The sequence below is a fragment of the Xiphophorus couchianus genome, chromosome 15 (assembly GCF_001444195.1).
Source record: "Xiphophorus couchianus chromosome 15, X_couchianus-1.0, whole genome shotgun sequence".
NCBI classification, from domain to species: domain Eukaryota; kingdom Metazoa; phylum Chordata; class Actinopteri; order Cyprinodontiformes; family Poeciliidae; genus Xiphophorus; species Xiphophorus couchianus.
Window position 1 is genome coordinate 16,667,559 of NC_040242.1, and position 14,360 is coordinate 16,681,918.

The following is a 14,360-nucleotide window of genomic DNA, read 5'->3' on the forward strand; positions in this document are numbered from 1 at the left end:
ATGAGTGCAAGCAGACGAATACGGGTTAAATCAAACACTTCTGTCAGTGTCTCGGGGTCCAGCTGCAGTCATTCCTCTGGCCGCCCTGGATTCCTATGTGGAATTGCACAATCCTTCTGTCATACCTTGTGGTAATCTAGGATGAACAAGCGGGGGAATCATAAGTCTCCAATATTCTGTTCTTTGCCAGATGTTAATGCTGTCTTAGGAGAAATTACGTTTGTGAGTGATCTTTCAGTCCACAGCATGGCTGCATTACAGATCAAGGATTTTATTTTGAGGGTAAACAAAGGGCCAGCATCATGTCTGGGAAACATCCATGCACCATCCATAAGCACCAGACAGGCACCAGATGGATTTTGTCGTCTGTTGTAGTTTCTCAAATTAAAAAAAAACCCCCGAAAAAAACAACAACACTTAAAATAAATATAGTCTGTACTCAATTAATTAGTTATATGTAAATAAATAGAAAATATCAGATTTATTGAATTATTTACTCTTGCTCATTGTCTGCTGAAATGTCAATGACAAAGCAGCCCATATTTGTTTATTTTTTTTTATAATCCTATATTTAAAATACAGTTTAAAAAATTATATTTTCATGTGTTTTAATGTTTTGCTCTGTGGGATACTTTTGACATGTAAGAACATTTATCCAGCTGGATTATAGGAATAATTTTGACAATGAGAAACTAACATCCAATTTCACTTTACGTTATTTTTTTTTTCTTCTATGAATTACATACAACTGGATAAACTTTATTTTTCTTGGATAAAAGTACAAAGGCATTGTAAATGTTGCCATGGAGTGTGTGGTGCTGTTCTGAGGGGAGGGGAGGATTCCCGTCCCCGCTCCCCGGTGCTTCTGCTTAAGTGACATTTCAGGGGGGAAACACATTTGTAGCGCAGTATGTACAGTAGCTATACTCTGTTCCACCAACGCTGCATTTAGATTCCTGGGGGTGTAGCCACGGTACACGGCTCTCACATGACCTCACTGCAGGCTGAAAGCCAATAGGATTTCGTTGTGAGCGTGACGTTGGAGGCGGGTTAGCTAGCTTGTGTGTAGGTGCGTGTACGCGCGCGCGCGTACATTCAAACCTTCCTTTCCTCCCCCCTCCTTCGCATCTCTCTCTCTCTCTCTCTCTGTGTGTGTACAGGCGCAGTGTGTGCAGCTTCGCTCTGCACTGAATGAACTAGATTCCCGGCCACGTAAGAAGCACAGCGGTACCACGGGAGAGAGGATGTCCTGCTGAATCAAGGGATTGGCCTGGGAAAGTCGGCCGTCCCTTCCTTCCTTCCTTCCACAAGCTTTGCAGCGGCATTCACAGGCGACAGACGGCACATTTCTTCTACTGGATAAGTTCAAGCGGAGGATAGAGAGCGCTGACCCGAGCGACACAAAGAGCTTCAGCAGTCTCTCCGGATGGGGCTCTCTCCTTATGACAATCACCGTGCATGGATGTGATCCCGGGGAACAAGGCCGTGCACTGACCTGGTACTCGTTAGCCCACCAAGCTAACCAGTTAGCTCTGCACCTGCTAGCAAAACCCTGACGAATTTCAGCAGCTATTATTAGCTCAGAAACTTGCTTAATTTGTTTGGCTTGTGCATTCCTTAAATGCGACTGCAAGCCGCGTAAAAAAAAAATATTGTTTCCGTTTTACGAAACGTCTCTTAGAATTTCACCGGCGAGATAAGCTAGCGGACCGTTGACTTTAGCAGCCTTCATTCATTTTTAAAAGCTAACTTTTGGTAGCCTTTGTTGCAGCTTTTTGTCTTGCATCCACGTTAATGAAACTGCACCTCGTTGTTGAAGGCTTTCAGAGAGCTCTGGCCTTACAGTCAGGTATTTAACACAGACTTCATTCCATGAATGTATAACAAAGGGGAGCAAATGAGCTGTGGACAAATTAAACCCTTTTTGAGTATAGTATCTCGCCGGTTGACATAAAACCAAAGCACGGTACTTTAAATTCACGTTATTATTGTTTTATTATCCATACATATATACGTGACATATTTTAAAGTATCGTGCGAGCTAGAGGTGCCCTAACCGAGGAAGAGGAGAACAAGGAGAAAACTTCATATATATATATTTTTTGTGTGGAGATTTCGCACTTATTCCTCATGAACATACAGAGGTCAAATCCAATCAACATTTCACGTTATGGGAGATCGCGACACAAATCGCACGATTTTGAAGAATTGTCTTGCCTAAGGACTACAGAGTCGAACCAGAGTTTCAGCCCGAACCTCGGCTCCCCCAGCCCGCCGGAGACCCCGGACTCCTCGCACTGCATCTCCCGCATCGGGGACTACCTTTTGTTGGAGCCGCTGGAGGGAGACCACGTTTTCAGAGCCGCCCACCTGCACAGCGGGGACGAGCTCATATGTAAGGTGAGCAGCACGGACCTTCACGTTCCCCCCCAAAATAATCGACCTACATTTTTTTTTTTAAAATTATTTTTCTATGCACTTCATTCAAAAAGTCGTTTGTTAAATATTGCAATTGCTTCCGGTGCTGAGAATATCCAGCACAAAAATGCAGATTGGGGGGGTATTGTTGCAGGATGCATGTTGCATCGAAACCTGCCACCTCAACTTTTTTTTTTTTTTTTTTTAAATTATTGCTTGCATTGTAAATAGAGAGCTGGCAGCCCAGCCTGGTGGAAAAAGTGAATGGAGTGAGCTGTGTGGTTTGGATTGCATGATGTAACGTTGACAAAGGAGTGAGTAACCACGTACACACGCACACTCCTGTTAGTGCCATTCTGGCTTACCCGTGGCTTCTCCCTTTCACAGCACAATGCTGTAATCAGTATACCTCCGAATGGATGTTTGGCATGCGAGTGTTGCCATGTGCTGCACAAAATTCTCAGGGGAACTGAATGTTTAATGAGCTGATGAGTTGGAGGAATATACCGCCTTTGAAGGCAGAGATGCACCAATCATTCGACACGCACACACACAAAAATGGAGCCAGACGAGTTTTCCTGATCTCTGCATTTCTTTTTGCAGGTTTAATGAACTTTTTGTTCCCTGACCCCTGTTTGCTCCATCCGGTGAATTGTGACTATAAAATTACACAGTTCCTCAGCTCGTTTATGGCACATATCAACTGTTGCATATTACTGATAACCACGGCAGCAGCTCTTGTCCTCTTGCAGCATTTATCTCCTGAGCCGTCCTCATTTGGGATGATTAATAGAAACAATGGCGACGTCCACCCTTGGACCCATAAAGCATGACACATACAGCAACCTGCCCCTTCTGACTTGCCATGAGAAATGAGTGACCTTTGGCACTGGTTATGAGGTAACAGCTGTTTGTCCTGCTCCGCTTGGTGCCGACCTCGATACCGCAGCAATCAATCCCACCCTCACTTCCAGGATTGTTTTCTTTTTCTTTTCTTTTTTTTTTGTCGAGCTCGAAGGCCAGGCACCGTCGTAAGACCCGCAGGGTGCGTTTTGTATTGAGTTGCAAGCAGAGGAGCCTTCTCACCTGAACTGGTTGTGCTGAAAGTCAATTGGGGGTTGCTATGGAAACAAACAAGACACTGCAACCTCAGGCTGCAGGATAATACCGTGCACTGTTTTAGCACAAAAAAAGAAGCAAGTCAGATCCCCCTTTTTGTTTTTTTAAGTTAGAACGAATCTCTGCTGACAAAACAAACTTTCCTGTTGCGTTTGCAGGTTTTCGACATTGGCCGGTACCAGGAGTCGCTGGCGGCCTACTTTGCCCTGGGCCAGCATGAGCACATCAACCAGATCCTGGAGATTTTGCTCGGCGAGACGCGAGCCTACGTGTTCTTCGACAGGAGCCACGGCGACATGCACTCCTTCGTCCGCACCTGCAAGAAGCTGCGGGAAGACGAGGCCGCCCGGCTCTTCTATCAGATAGCCTCGGCCGTGGCACATTGCCATGACAACGGACTGGTCCTCCGTGACCTCAAGCTGAGGAAGTTCGTCTTCAAGAACGAGGACAGGTAAGCCGCGTCAGACCTCGGCTATGTAAGCGCCGCGACTCCTCTCCCTCTCTCTCTGCTTCACATGGTGAGAATACAGTGTTGTTATGTCACATATTGGCTCAAGCAGCGGTTGGTGGAAGCTGAGTCAGAACAAGAGTGGCATGGTTCTCCTGAACACATCTGCCCCAGTTCTTTCTGAGCGTGTGGTTTTATTGGTGGAAATGTCTCACGCACTGTGTATAAATGGATGAAATGCATGAGAATGAGTGAGCGGGCAATCATTAGCCAACCTGGAAGGCCAGCACCAGCGCTGGGTTGAACAGCACGGTCCGATAAGCTGCCGGGACAAGCTTTTAGGATGGCAGATGATCAGTCGAATCGAGTCTCCAGGCTACTGTAGCGATAAGCTGAACCTGACACTCACACTTGGAGTACAGATGCTGACACCTGCTGGCAGTAGTTGCTAACTGCAAAACATGGCATCTGTTGCTACTGCAACCCCAGAGCAAGATTGACTTTTATCTTTTCATGTTTTTTGGGGGGGGGTTTATACATAGAAGTACAAATGACAACTCCCAAGCAGAAGCTTCGCACTTCCTCGGCTTTTAGGTTATTGCTTTTTAGCCGCTCTGCTTGTTGCCATTTGAGTGTGGGGTGTCATTTATTTGGCACATACTGTGGAAACTAGAAGCTGAGCTGCTTCACATACTTAGTGCAGGTCCAGTGACCTCCGGTGGTCCTGGACAGAGGCATGCATCGCATTTAAAGAGGTTGGTGGTGAGCGGTTTTTTCAAGCCATGTCTCTGAGATATATATATATTTTATATATATATATATATATATAGACCAAATCACAAAATCTGTTTTTATTTTGTTACAAAGATGTAAACAATAATTTAAAAAATATCAGAAATTAATTGTAGTATAGGATTGTTGGGTAGATTACTCTACTCTTTCACTTTTCTGCGCTCAACACAGTGAACACAAGTAGTCCTGACACGTTAACAGACCTTACTGAACAATAAATTGTCCCTGAAGTTATTGCAATAAACGATGATATTGTTGTTTTGAAACCATTTGAGTAGTATGATGGTAATGGCACAATAATGCAAGAACGCATTCTCAATGATGAACATTTGAAACCATAACTGGAAGATGTTTTAAATATCCAAAATACATAAAAAAACAACAACAAATAAAATCAATTATGAAGTCTATGTAAATAAAATTGTCCTTCCAAAGAAAAAAAGGCGGGCTAGTTGAGACCAAAGCACCAGACTGCTGTGGTAGGAAGAGAGAAAAGCGAAAACGATCAATCACGCAAATGGAAAATATTGAGTCTGTTTGAATTTGTCATGCAATTAATTGATTTATTGCGACAGGTCTAAACGCAAGTTGTAAGATGATGTAAGTAATGGAAGTTTGAGTAGAACCTGCCACCTTGAGACTTAATTTCCATACAAACCCTGACTAAGAATGTTGCCCATGGAAAAGCTTTTGTCGGAGGCAAGTGAGACGCGCAGCAGCTCCGGTTCAGCCGAACGGCGTGCCGTCTGAAACCACAGGTGGGTGAGGGGCAGCGCTGCGTTGCTCCGGGCTCCACGTGTGATTAGGCTCAAATATGTTCCAATGAATAATGTGGTTTTAATCTCGCTTATTGTGCATTTAAGCCTTTTGAAAGTGCAGTAATAATTATTCCTGTTCCGAAAATGAGCAAGAAGCAATTCAATTAAGCATGCTTCTAAATATCATGGAGGAGGAATGAGTGTCTGGCCCAGGGAAACGGAGCAAATATCCGTATTTGAAAGCTGTGCTCTGTAGCAAAATAATGGGATTTCGTTATTATGCTGTGGTTAAATGTTTTTGCAAACTTTTATTCTTTTATTTTCTTCTTTTTTTAATTCAGTTGCTTTGATATAAAACAAATTGATACTTTTTCGTGTGAAAGTGTCTTAGCTTATTTTCTAGCAGCTGATCCCTTATAAGTCGAAGACTCACTGTGTGTGTTTTTTGCCTCTCCTTTGGTTCCAGAAACCTTGTTAAACTGGAGAGCCTCGAGGACTCTTACATTCTTGCTGGTCTTGACGATTCGCTGTCAGACAAACATGGCTGCCCGGCCTACGTCAGCCCGGAGATCCTCAACGCCAACGGCAGCTACTCGGGCAAGGCGGCCGACGTCTGGAGCCTGGGCGTCATGCTCTACACCATCCTCGTGGGGCGCTACCCTTTCCACGACGTCGAGCCGGGATCGCTGTTCAGCAAAATCCGCCGGGGCCACTTCAACATCCCAGAGACGCTGACGCCGAAGGCCAAGTGCCTGATCCGCTCCATACTGCGCCGGGAGCCGGCGGAGCGCCTCACCTCCCGGGAGATCCTGGAGCACCCATGGTTCGCCTCCTCCGGAGTGCTGGGGGGGTTCCAGGCGCACGGCAGAGGGGAGAGGGAGCAGGAGCAAATGGTGCCTGAGGTGAACATGGAGGAGGAGCTGGAGCTTTTTAGCTGAACCGCCCCCACCGACGAAGAAGCACAAAACAGAGAACGCCGCCACGGGTCGGCTCGCCACGGTATCAACAGAGCTCCACTTCTCCCCCCTGCACCCCCTCCCTCAAAAAAAAAAAAAAAAAGAACAGTAGTGTAGAGATAAATAGATGAATTTGTCACTCATAATAAAGGTGTTTCCATCGTGTTTTCCTTTTCCACCACTTCATGGAAAACCTTGAGCCTGGCATGACAAATGGCATCTATACACCATCTGGCGGCGCGCTCTCCCCATTTGGGGATGTCGCTGCCAGACATGCAAGTTGCAAACAATGTAGCAATTTTATTTTATTTTTTTTCTTGCGTGTTTTGGTTTAATGTGGTGCTCATACGAAGTTGAAGCATTCACCTTTTTTTTTTTTTTTTGACACTATTAAGCGCATGAAGGGACATATGAAGACTGTAAACCAAGGACAACCATACTAAACGAACTGCAGCACCACATTTTTTTTTCTTACAAATTTAGCTTTTTCTTTTTCTTCTTTTGTGCTTTTTGCGTCGCCATGGCTGCGGCCGGTAATAGAGCAGCGCCGCAGACCCAAAGTTAGAAAGGGCAACCCCACGTTTTGTTGCTAAGCCGATACAACTGACTTGGGACCACTAGGAAACAGAGCATCTTTGTCTCTTTGTCATCATTGCATAAGAAAAAAAATGTCTGACCTCAGTTTTTTTTTTTTTTTGTTTTCTTTGTATCTCAATGCTGACAATTCTGACAGTCACTAAACTCCTTGGTGGCCTTTTTTTCTTTCAGTCACGTCTCTTAAGCTTCTACCATGCTTTCATTTATTGCTTTTGTCTCTTAAGCTATTCTAATCTGCTCCTCGCTGCTTTAATATCTTTCCATAAACCCTTTTTTATCCATTTTCTGTGTGATCATCCCAACATGGCATAAAGCACTTGGTGCGTTAGGTTAACGGACACTTCCACCTTCTTGAAATTAGCTTCCTTTTTATTTTTTTATTTAAATTTCAGTTGCAGAAGCGATGACGTTTATTTAAATTGTAACAGCTATAAAAATATATATAAATGAATATAAATATATATTTAAAAACTACATAGCAGGGTATTTCTTTACCAAGAGATTCCTTTTTTTTTTTTTTCCCCATGTATGACGTAGGCAATATTTTGACACAGGACAGGTGTGAAGTGAAAACGCGCCTGTCTGAAGTTTTAAAGAAAAAAAAAACACCATCTATGCCAGTATTCCTGTGCCCCCAACAGGCCATGCCACCCAGTCTCCCTCATTTCTTTTGGAGGAATTAAAATAAAATAAAAATCTAGATATGGGATATTCAGTAGTGGTATTGCTATTCCATAATCACTCCATGACCTCATGTTAGTTTTTTCCTACTGCCTGTGTAGGTTCTGTGAAAGGATCACGCTCAAATTGGGTAGCAGTGGACATGTTTCGTCGTATCTCAATGTTACTTGAATTTGTGTTTTTTAACCGAGTCAGTGGCATGTGCTCCATGAATGCTATAGCCTGCCTAGCGAGGGGTTACGGGCGGGTTGGGGTTTGGAGGATGCTTTTTTTTTTGGTTTTCCTTTCTTTTCAAGAAAAGCTATTTTAACAGAAAAAAAAAAATCTCAATTGAGTTGCTTTTCAGTTTAAAATACGGCTATAACTTTCATTGTTTCTGTAGACTGAGCTACCTTTTTATTTAAGTTGGTGCTGGTTTGGTGCTAAGGTTTAGTTTTTTTTTTTCCTGTTTTGTTCCTTGGCGGGTGGGGTGGTGCATGGTGGGATATCTGCCTCAGATGTTCAGATTGTATTGTAACAGATTCTGGTGTTTTGTCCAAATTTATTCAGTAAATAAATTGTGAAATGATATTTGACTATTGTTGTTTTTGTGGAACATTGAAATAATTTTTAATCTGGAAGGCCACTCCCAAGCAAAAACAAAAATGGAACAGTTGCTGAGTTACAAAATATGTCTGTTGGAAGATGTAGAAGACTTATAAAATAGAGCTATTTGACAGACTTTTCTGTAACAGCAGACTTGCTTTAGATATATCTCAGGATTATTACTGCCATTGTATTTTCGGAAATCTCGGAGGATTTAGGGGTGTTTTTTGAAAAATCCTGGGGGGCTGACCAAAGGTCAGGGGGATAGGGCACATGTCAGCTGAAAAGGCCATCTCTCCTTACCCTTATGCCTGACTTTCCGAATTTTTAGCACCCGTGGTGACCCCATGAAAGCCCACCAAAGAGGGCAAAGTTCACCCAAATTTGACTTCTAACATCTCAGGTGGCTAATTTCCACACTTATGTCACATTCAATGTATGGGACCCCCCCTTTAAGCCCCTGTGAATGTCAATCCCCATATTTCCCAAATCACCCTCACCTCCTCTGGAAGCCATATTTGCAGTGAACGATCTCAAATGGATCCCAGTAGTCTAGTGCAGGGGTGGGCAACTCCAGGCCTCGAGGGCCGGACTCCTGCAACTTTTAGATGCATCTCCACTTCAACACACCTGAGTCAAATAATGAGGTCATTAGCAGGACTCTGGAGAACCTGACTGAACTTGGGAGGTGATTCAGCTGCTGGATTCAAGTGTGTTGGACCAGGGAGACTTGCAAGAGTTGCAGGAAACCGGCCCTCGAGGACCAGGATTGCCCACCCCTGGTCTAGTGGTTACCTCCACCAACAGAGCACCAACAGAACTGCTTGGTACTTGGCTTTAAGTACTCGGAAAACAAGAAAAGATTCAGTCCACCCATATGGCCCAGAAAATGCTCCCTAAAGTCCTGCCGCCGCTCCCCCACACACTCACAATGGACCACACTTGATAACATACCAATAATACCCTCATGTCCCACAATCCCCCGTCATGGCTCGCGGTCAGATCTTAAAATGAAGATTTACCCCTTAATCTTCATTTTTCAGAATGTAATACAAGCGCTCCATCCATTGGTTAGAGCAGGGGTCTCAAACTCCAGTCCTCAAAGGCCGCTGTCCTGCAACTTTTAGATGTGCCTTCTGCTGCACCACCTGAATAGAATAATTAGGTCATTAAGGCTTTGGAGAACTGAGCTACACAAGGAGGAGGCAATTAAACCATTTCATTCCAGCGTTTTGTACCTGTGGCACATCTAAAAACTGCAGCACAGTGGCCCTCGAGGACTGGAGTTTGACACCCCTGGGTTAGAGTGTAGCATTACAAATCCACCGTCATGTCTGAAAAGCTTCTCTCCTGCCCAATGTACAGTAATACCGGGATGTCTGTGTTTCCTTTCCCGGCAATCTGGGAGGATTAACCGCCATGGCGGCGGATTTCATATGGATTTTGGGACACACGGGTAACGGGGTCTATCTCCTAAAAAATATTTCAGACATTTTTTTTTCTATTTGCTTTTTTTTTTTTTTTTTTTGTGAAACTTTATCTAGTTTAAATTTAACATCCCCAAAACAAGCTTCAACATGCCTTTAATATCATATAAGGCAATATTTTGTCTTCAGTTCTGTATGTTTTGTTATCTTGCAGACCACAACGGAACCCAAATGCTTTAGTCTTTCAAAAGTTTCTCATCTGCCATAATGTTTACAAATGGTGTGTTTGTTTTATATTGTCAGGTCACAATTCTGACATTAGGAGCCTTGTATTTCTGCAAACCCGGAAAATATCCATTCGTAAGAGAACAGACCATATTTTCCACTGGTCAGTTGACAACCTGGTCTTATCAGATATTTAAATTCAAGTGCAGCTTGGCAGTCTACCCTAACAAAAGCACCTCTTGCTTCTTAATGAGATTCCAATCACTTGTTGGGAGAACTTGACAGAATCCCAGATGAGTGAGGGGCCGCTCTGTCGGCTCCACTCCTTCTAAACGATTGCACACGTATAGCAGGCAAAGGCTCTTCAATCTGATTGTTTTCCGGTGGCTCTGTCATGACAGACCCCTGCAGCCTTCTGCGTCACAAAGCAGCAGCATTACAAATCTCTTTGTTCTTTAATCTTTCCCTGAGAGAGAGATTTACCTTTCCCCGTGTTTTTAAAGTTTAATTGTGCCTTGAAAAGGAATCAATTGAATTTTTGCACAGGATGGGAAGAAGATTTTTTTTTTTTTCAAATTATTTTACAATTAGGCTTCTGAAAGAGTTTCTATGTTACTGCCCCTGAATCAAGACATCTTATAACCATATTTGACTGTAGTTACAGCCTCAGTTTTTGAATTATGTACATCTAGTTTGTGAAATTTGATCAGATTCTCTGTCCGTTCGAAAGAGAAGCATACCTACAGCATAACGACGCCACAAAAAAAAATGTTCTAAGGTGTTTTTTCAAGGCAATAATGCTTAGGGTTAACTCTCAATCCTGACTTTTTTTAACATAAAATAATCATAACCAAAACAAAGCCTTGCTGTGTTTTTTGCACTGTCTTCGTTGTGATTTTCACACAGATTACTGTGATGTGCGTTGTGCATTATGTCAATATCGAAACAGAACAGTGTAAAACATGTAAAAAGCTACCCAATCAGGGTGTAGCTGACTGCCAAGTTCCTACACAGATGTGAGATATTAGATATACTAGTCTGACCTCTAGTGGTACCATAAAAGCACTGAATTTACCTCGGTCAACTGCTTGTTCAGGGTGAAAGAAAAACAGATTATTAGATGTTAATAATAAAGCAAATCACGTTTTTGAAAAGAATAAGTCCACTATGGTCTAGTATCCGTCACTGCAAAGATGAATAGCAATAAGATATGAATATATGAAGCCAATTATTTAGATCAGGGGTGGGCAACTCCAGGCCTCGAGGGCCGGACTCCTGCAACTTTTAGATGCATCTCCACTTCAACACACCTGAGTCAAATAATGAGGTCATTAGCAGGACTCTGGAGAACCTGACTGCACTTGGGAGGTGATTCAGCTGCTGGATTCAAGTGTGTTGGACCAGGGAGACTTGCAAGAGTTGCAGGAAACCGGCCCTCGAGGACCAGGATTGCCCACCCCTGATTTAGATAAACCATGACACACAAGTATTATTTGACTAGGATGTGACAATTTATTATTCCAACCATTCAGAACTCAGAATTTTTAAAATGAATTTATTTCAGCAGTCAGAACTGGTAAAAAAAAAAAAGGAGCTAAATGAAGGGCAGGATGCTACAAACGTTAGATGCTACGAAATGTTTTGAGATGGAAAACGTAGGTTCACCTTCCAGCAAGATGATGACTGTAAACAGACAGAGCTGCAGTGGGATTGTTTATATCACAGCATGTGATGTATTAGAATGACAGTCAAAGTTCAGACTTGTGTTGCCACCACATCTGAAGTGACACCTGAAAAATAGCCCCTAAAATAATCACTTTCTAGATTTCCAAAGCTGGCGGGGATTAACAAAAATAGAAAGTGAGAGCCTTTTATGTATTTCCTTTCACTATTTCATGTTGCTCTATCACATAAAATCCTAATAATGACACACTCACATAAGAGGTTTCAGCGTGACAAAACGTTAAAACGAAAAAGGTCAAGATACACCAATAACTTTGCAAACTGTAAGTTCTGCATGTGAGTTTGAAGGTTAAACATGTTCTGATGTTAAAACACAACAGGAGATTGTTCAAAACTCATTCTTTTTCTAGGCCAGCAGTCAAATATGAAACCCAAAGATTTGGGTTCGGATTACCCCAGAGGGTTGTTTCAGCACAACCAGGCAGAGGCTTTCAGTTGCAAGACGAATATGGTTGTGGAAAACATTCCATACTAGGTAGCAGTGAGATAACAGGAAGTCTGGCACCAGAACTGCCTTTGCAGAAGCAATGCCCGTTTGAAAAACAACCGAGCAGACGAGCCCTCAGAGGACCGGCAGCAGCCTTTTAACCAGATTCACGAGGATGCACGACTCTAGAAGTGTGAAGGAGGCTCCTTACGGATGGAAACAATAAAACTGCGTGTTGAGCGCGTTCATCTGATGGAGGGGGGAAAAGAAATGGTTAGAAATTTCCCACCAACTGGCAGAGTGTTGAACGTGGACAATATGTTTTTAAATTGCTTTAGCTGTCAGCGTCTGTGGATTCATTAAAGCAGCACAGTATGTAATTAGGACTGTGACTAATTAAAAATCTGTTGAGGACGCAGTCTTGGCAGTACCGTACCCTTTAAAGCATAATCCTGCTCCTGTTATTTTTGAGGGGGGGGTTAACACAATGTGTGAGGCTCCATAAATCCGGAGAGTCCTACCTGCAAACGTCATTACTGGTTGCAGAGATGGAGATTTAAAGGCTCTCCGAAGGCCAAGAGCTGCTCTGCGAAGAGCCCCGTTTCCTTCGCCGCTCGCTTGTATTGCCTGTGACAGCGATGATTCATCTCTTGTTTACACTATTCATTCACTGCCACGCTCTTCCACAATCTGTCAAAAATGTGGACACTCACAAACCATCGCAGGGCCCAGAAAACACTCTTAAAACATCCCGCGTTCCCGCGTCTGTTTGGGGTTAAATATTTCATGTGTTTGCACCTTATTGTGGCACAAAAGGAAATGCTGTAGCCGCTTTGTCAAATGGGAGGAGGGCCTATAGGTTCTTGAATTCCAACCAAACCCTACTGCCGTTTGGTGTTTTCTGCGTGTTTTCCCGATATCCCGATATTCCGATATCCTCAATTTTCCATCCCAAAAGGAGAAATTCCATCAGCAGAAAACGGAAAAGGGAGAATTTCAAAACACATCCTTGTATTTTTTGTTGCCTGGAATTTATTAGCCAATAACTTGCGTTAAATATGACTGCTTGCAAAGCATGTGCAGTGACCTGCTGACCCTGGGAGAAAGAAAAAAAAAAACCCTGCTGTCACAGTAATCTTCTTTCACGATCCAATCTCAGCGGAGCTTCATATCAGTATGAGATAACAGATGTAGGGAGGAAGTACTGTGGGCTGTTTTCTCTGATGAATGAGCGATATTACTAATCCTTTCTGTTTGCTGCGGCAGACGGATAAACTAAAGAGTCTCAAAGGGGAAATGCGGAATGCGGAGCAGCACTTTTAAAGCTATTACCTGTTTTGATTTTCTCCGTGTTTGTTGACACTCCAATAAAAGCCTCTGCTTTTATTATTGTTATTATTATTATTTATTTAGCCTCAAGGCAAAATTGGACTGTATAAAATGAAAGAAACACAATCCAGAGCTGTGCAAAAGAGATACATTTAGACCTTTTGTGCCACGACTAGCTGAAACTTCAATGTTTTTAAATGGGATTTTATGTGATGGACCAACACAAAGTAGAGAAGTAAATGAGAATCGGGATTTTTTTTTTTTTTTTTAAACATTCCCACAAATAAAAATGTGAACAAAGCAAGCCGGTCAGGCTGTCTGAGTCAGTTTTTATTAAATTAAATATTAGGACTTAGGGGGGGGGGGGAATTGTGTTTTTTTTTTTTATTTTGGATTTTTGTCATTTTTGGTGTTCCTTAGTTTTTTTGCATTTTTTGGGGGGTGTTCCTTTAGTATTTAAAGGAACACCTTAGTGCTCCGTTCTTCCTTAGTGATTCTAGTTATGTTTATTTGATTGTGGTTGTTTTCTGTTCTAGTTTTATTAGGTTCCTTTAGCCTAGTTATTCTTTAAGTGTTTGTATTTTTCCCTGTGTACTCTCCCTCGCTTCCCTGTGCCCCTTTCGCTCTCCTCCCTCTTCAGTCTGTCTTCACTCCTTCCACTCGCACCTACAATCAGTTAGCTCATTAGCCCAGGTCTATAGTTCCTACCATCGACCTCCCAGTATTTAAGCACTGCATTGTCAGTCACTACTCACCCGGATTGTCTCGTCACTTCTCCCTGGTTTCCCTAGGATTTCTTTGCGTCTCCTGTTTGGCTTCGTTTGGATCTTTTGTTGCCCTGGACTTGCATATTTT

At 42.9% G+C, this 14,360-nt stretch overlaps 1 protein-coding gene across 1 annotated transcript; it reads left to right on the top strand.

Annotated features, from left to right (window-relative positions):
* Positions 1-1,108: 1,108 nt before the first annotated feature.
* On the top strand, positions 1,109-8,339 carry trib2 (tribbles pseudokinase 2). Its single transcript, XM_028040791.1, has 3 exons — positions 1,109-2,400; positions 3,696-3,988; positions 6,002-8,339. The coding sequence occupies exons 1-3, from the start codon at positions 2,131-2,133 to the stop codon at positions 6,471-6,473; spliced, it is 1,035 nt and encodes a 344-aa protein (XP_027896592.1). The 5' UTR covers positions 1,109-2,130; the 3' UTR covers positions 6,474-8,339.
* Positions 8,340-14,360: the final 6,021 nt, after the last annotated feature.

What these genes read in the sequence shown, in the direction of transcription:
- trib2 (XM_028040791.1), top strand. Translation starts at nt 2,131, where the DNA reads ATGAACATACAGAGGTCAAATCCAATCAACATTTCACGTTATGGGAGA. An exon ending in GGGACGAGCTCATATGTAAG is followed by an intron (nt 2,401 to 3,695) that starts GTGAGCAGCACG and finishes TTGCGTTTGCAG; the next exon opens with GTTTTCGACATTGGCCGGTA. An exon ending in GTCTTCAAGAACGAGGACAG is followed by an intron (nt 3,989 to 6,001) that starts GTAAGCCGCGTC and finishes CTTTGGTTCCAG; the next exon opens with AAACCTTGTTAAACTGGAGA.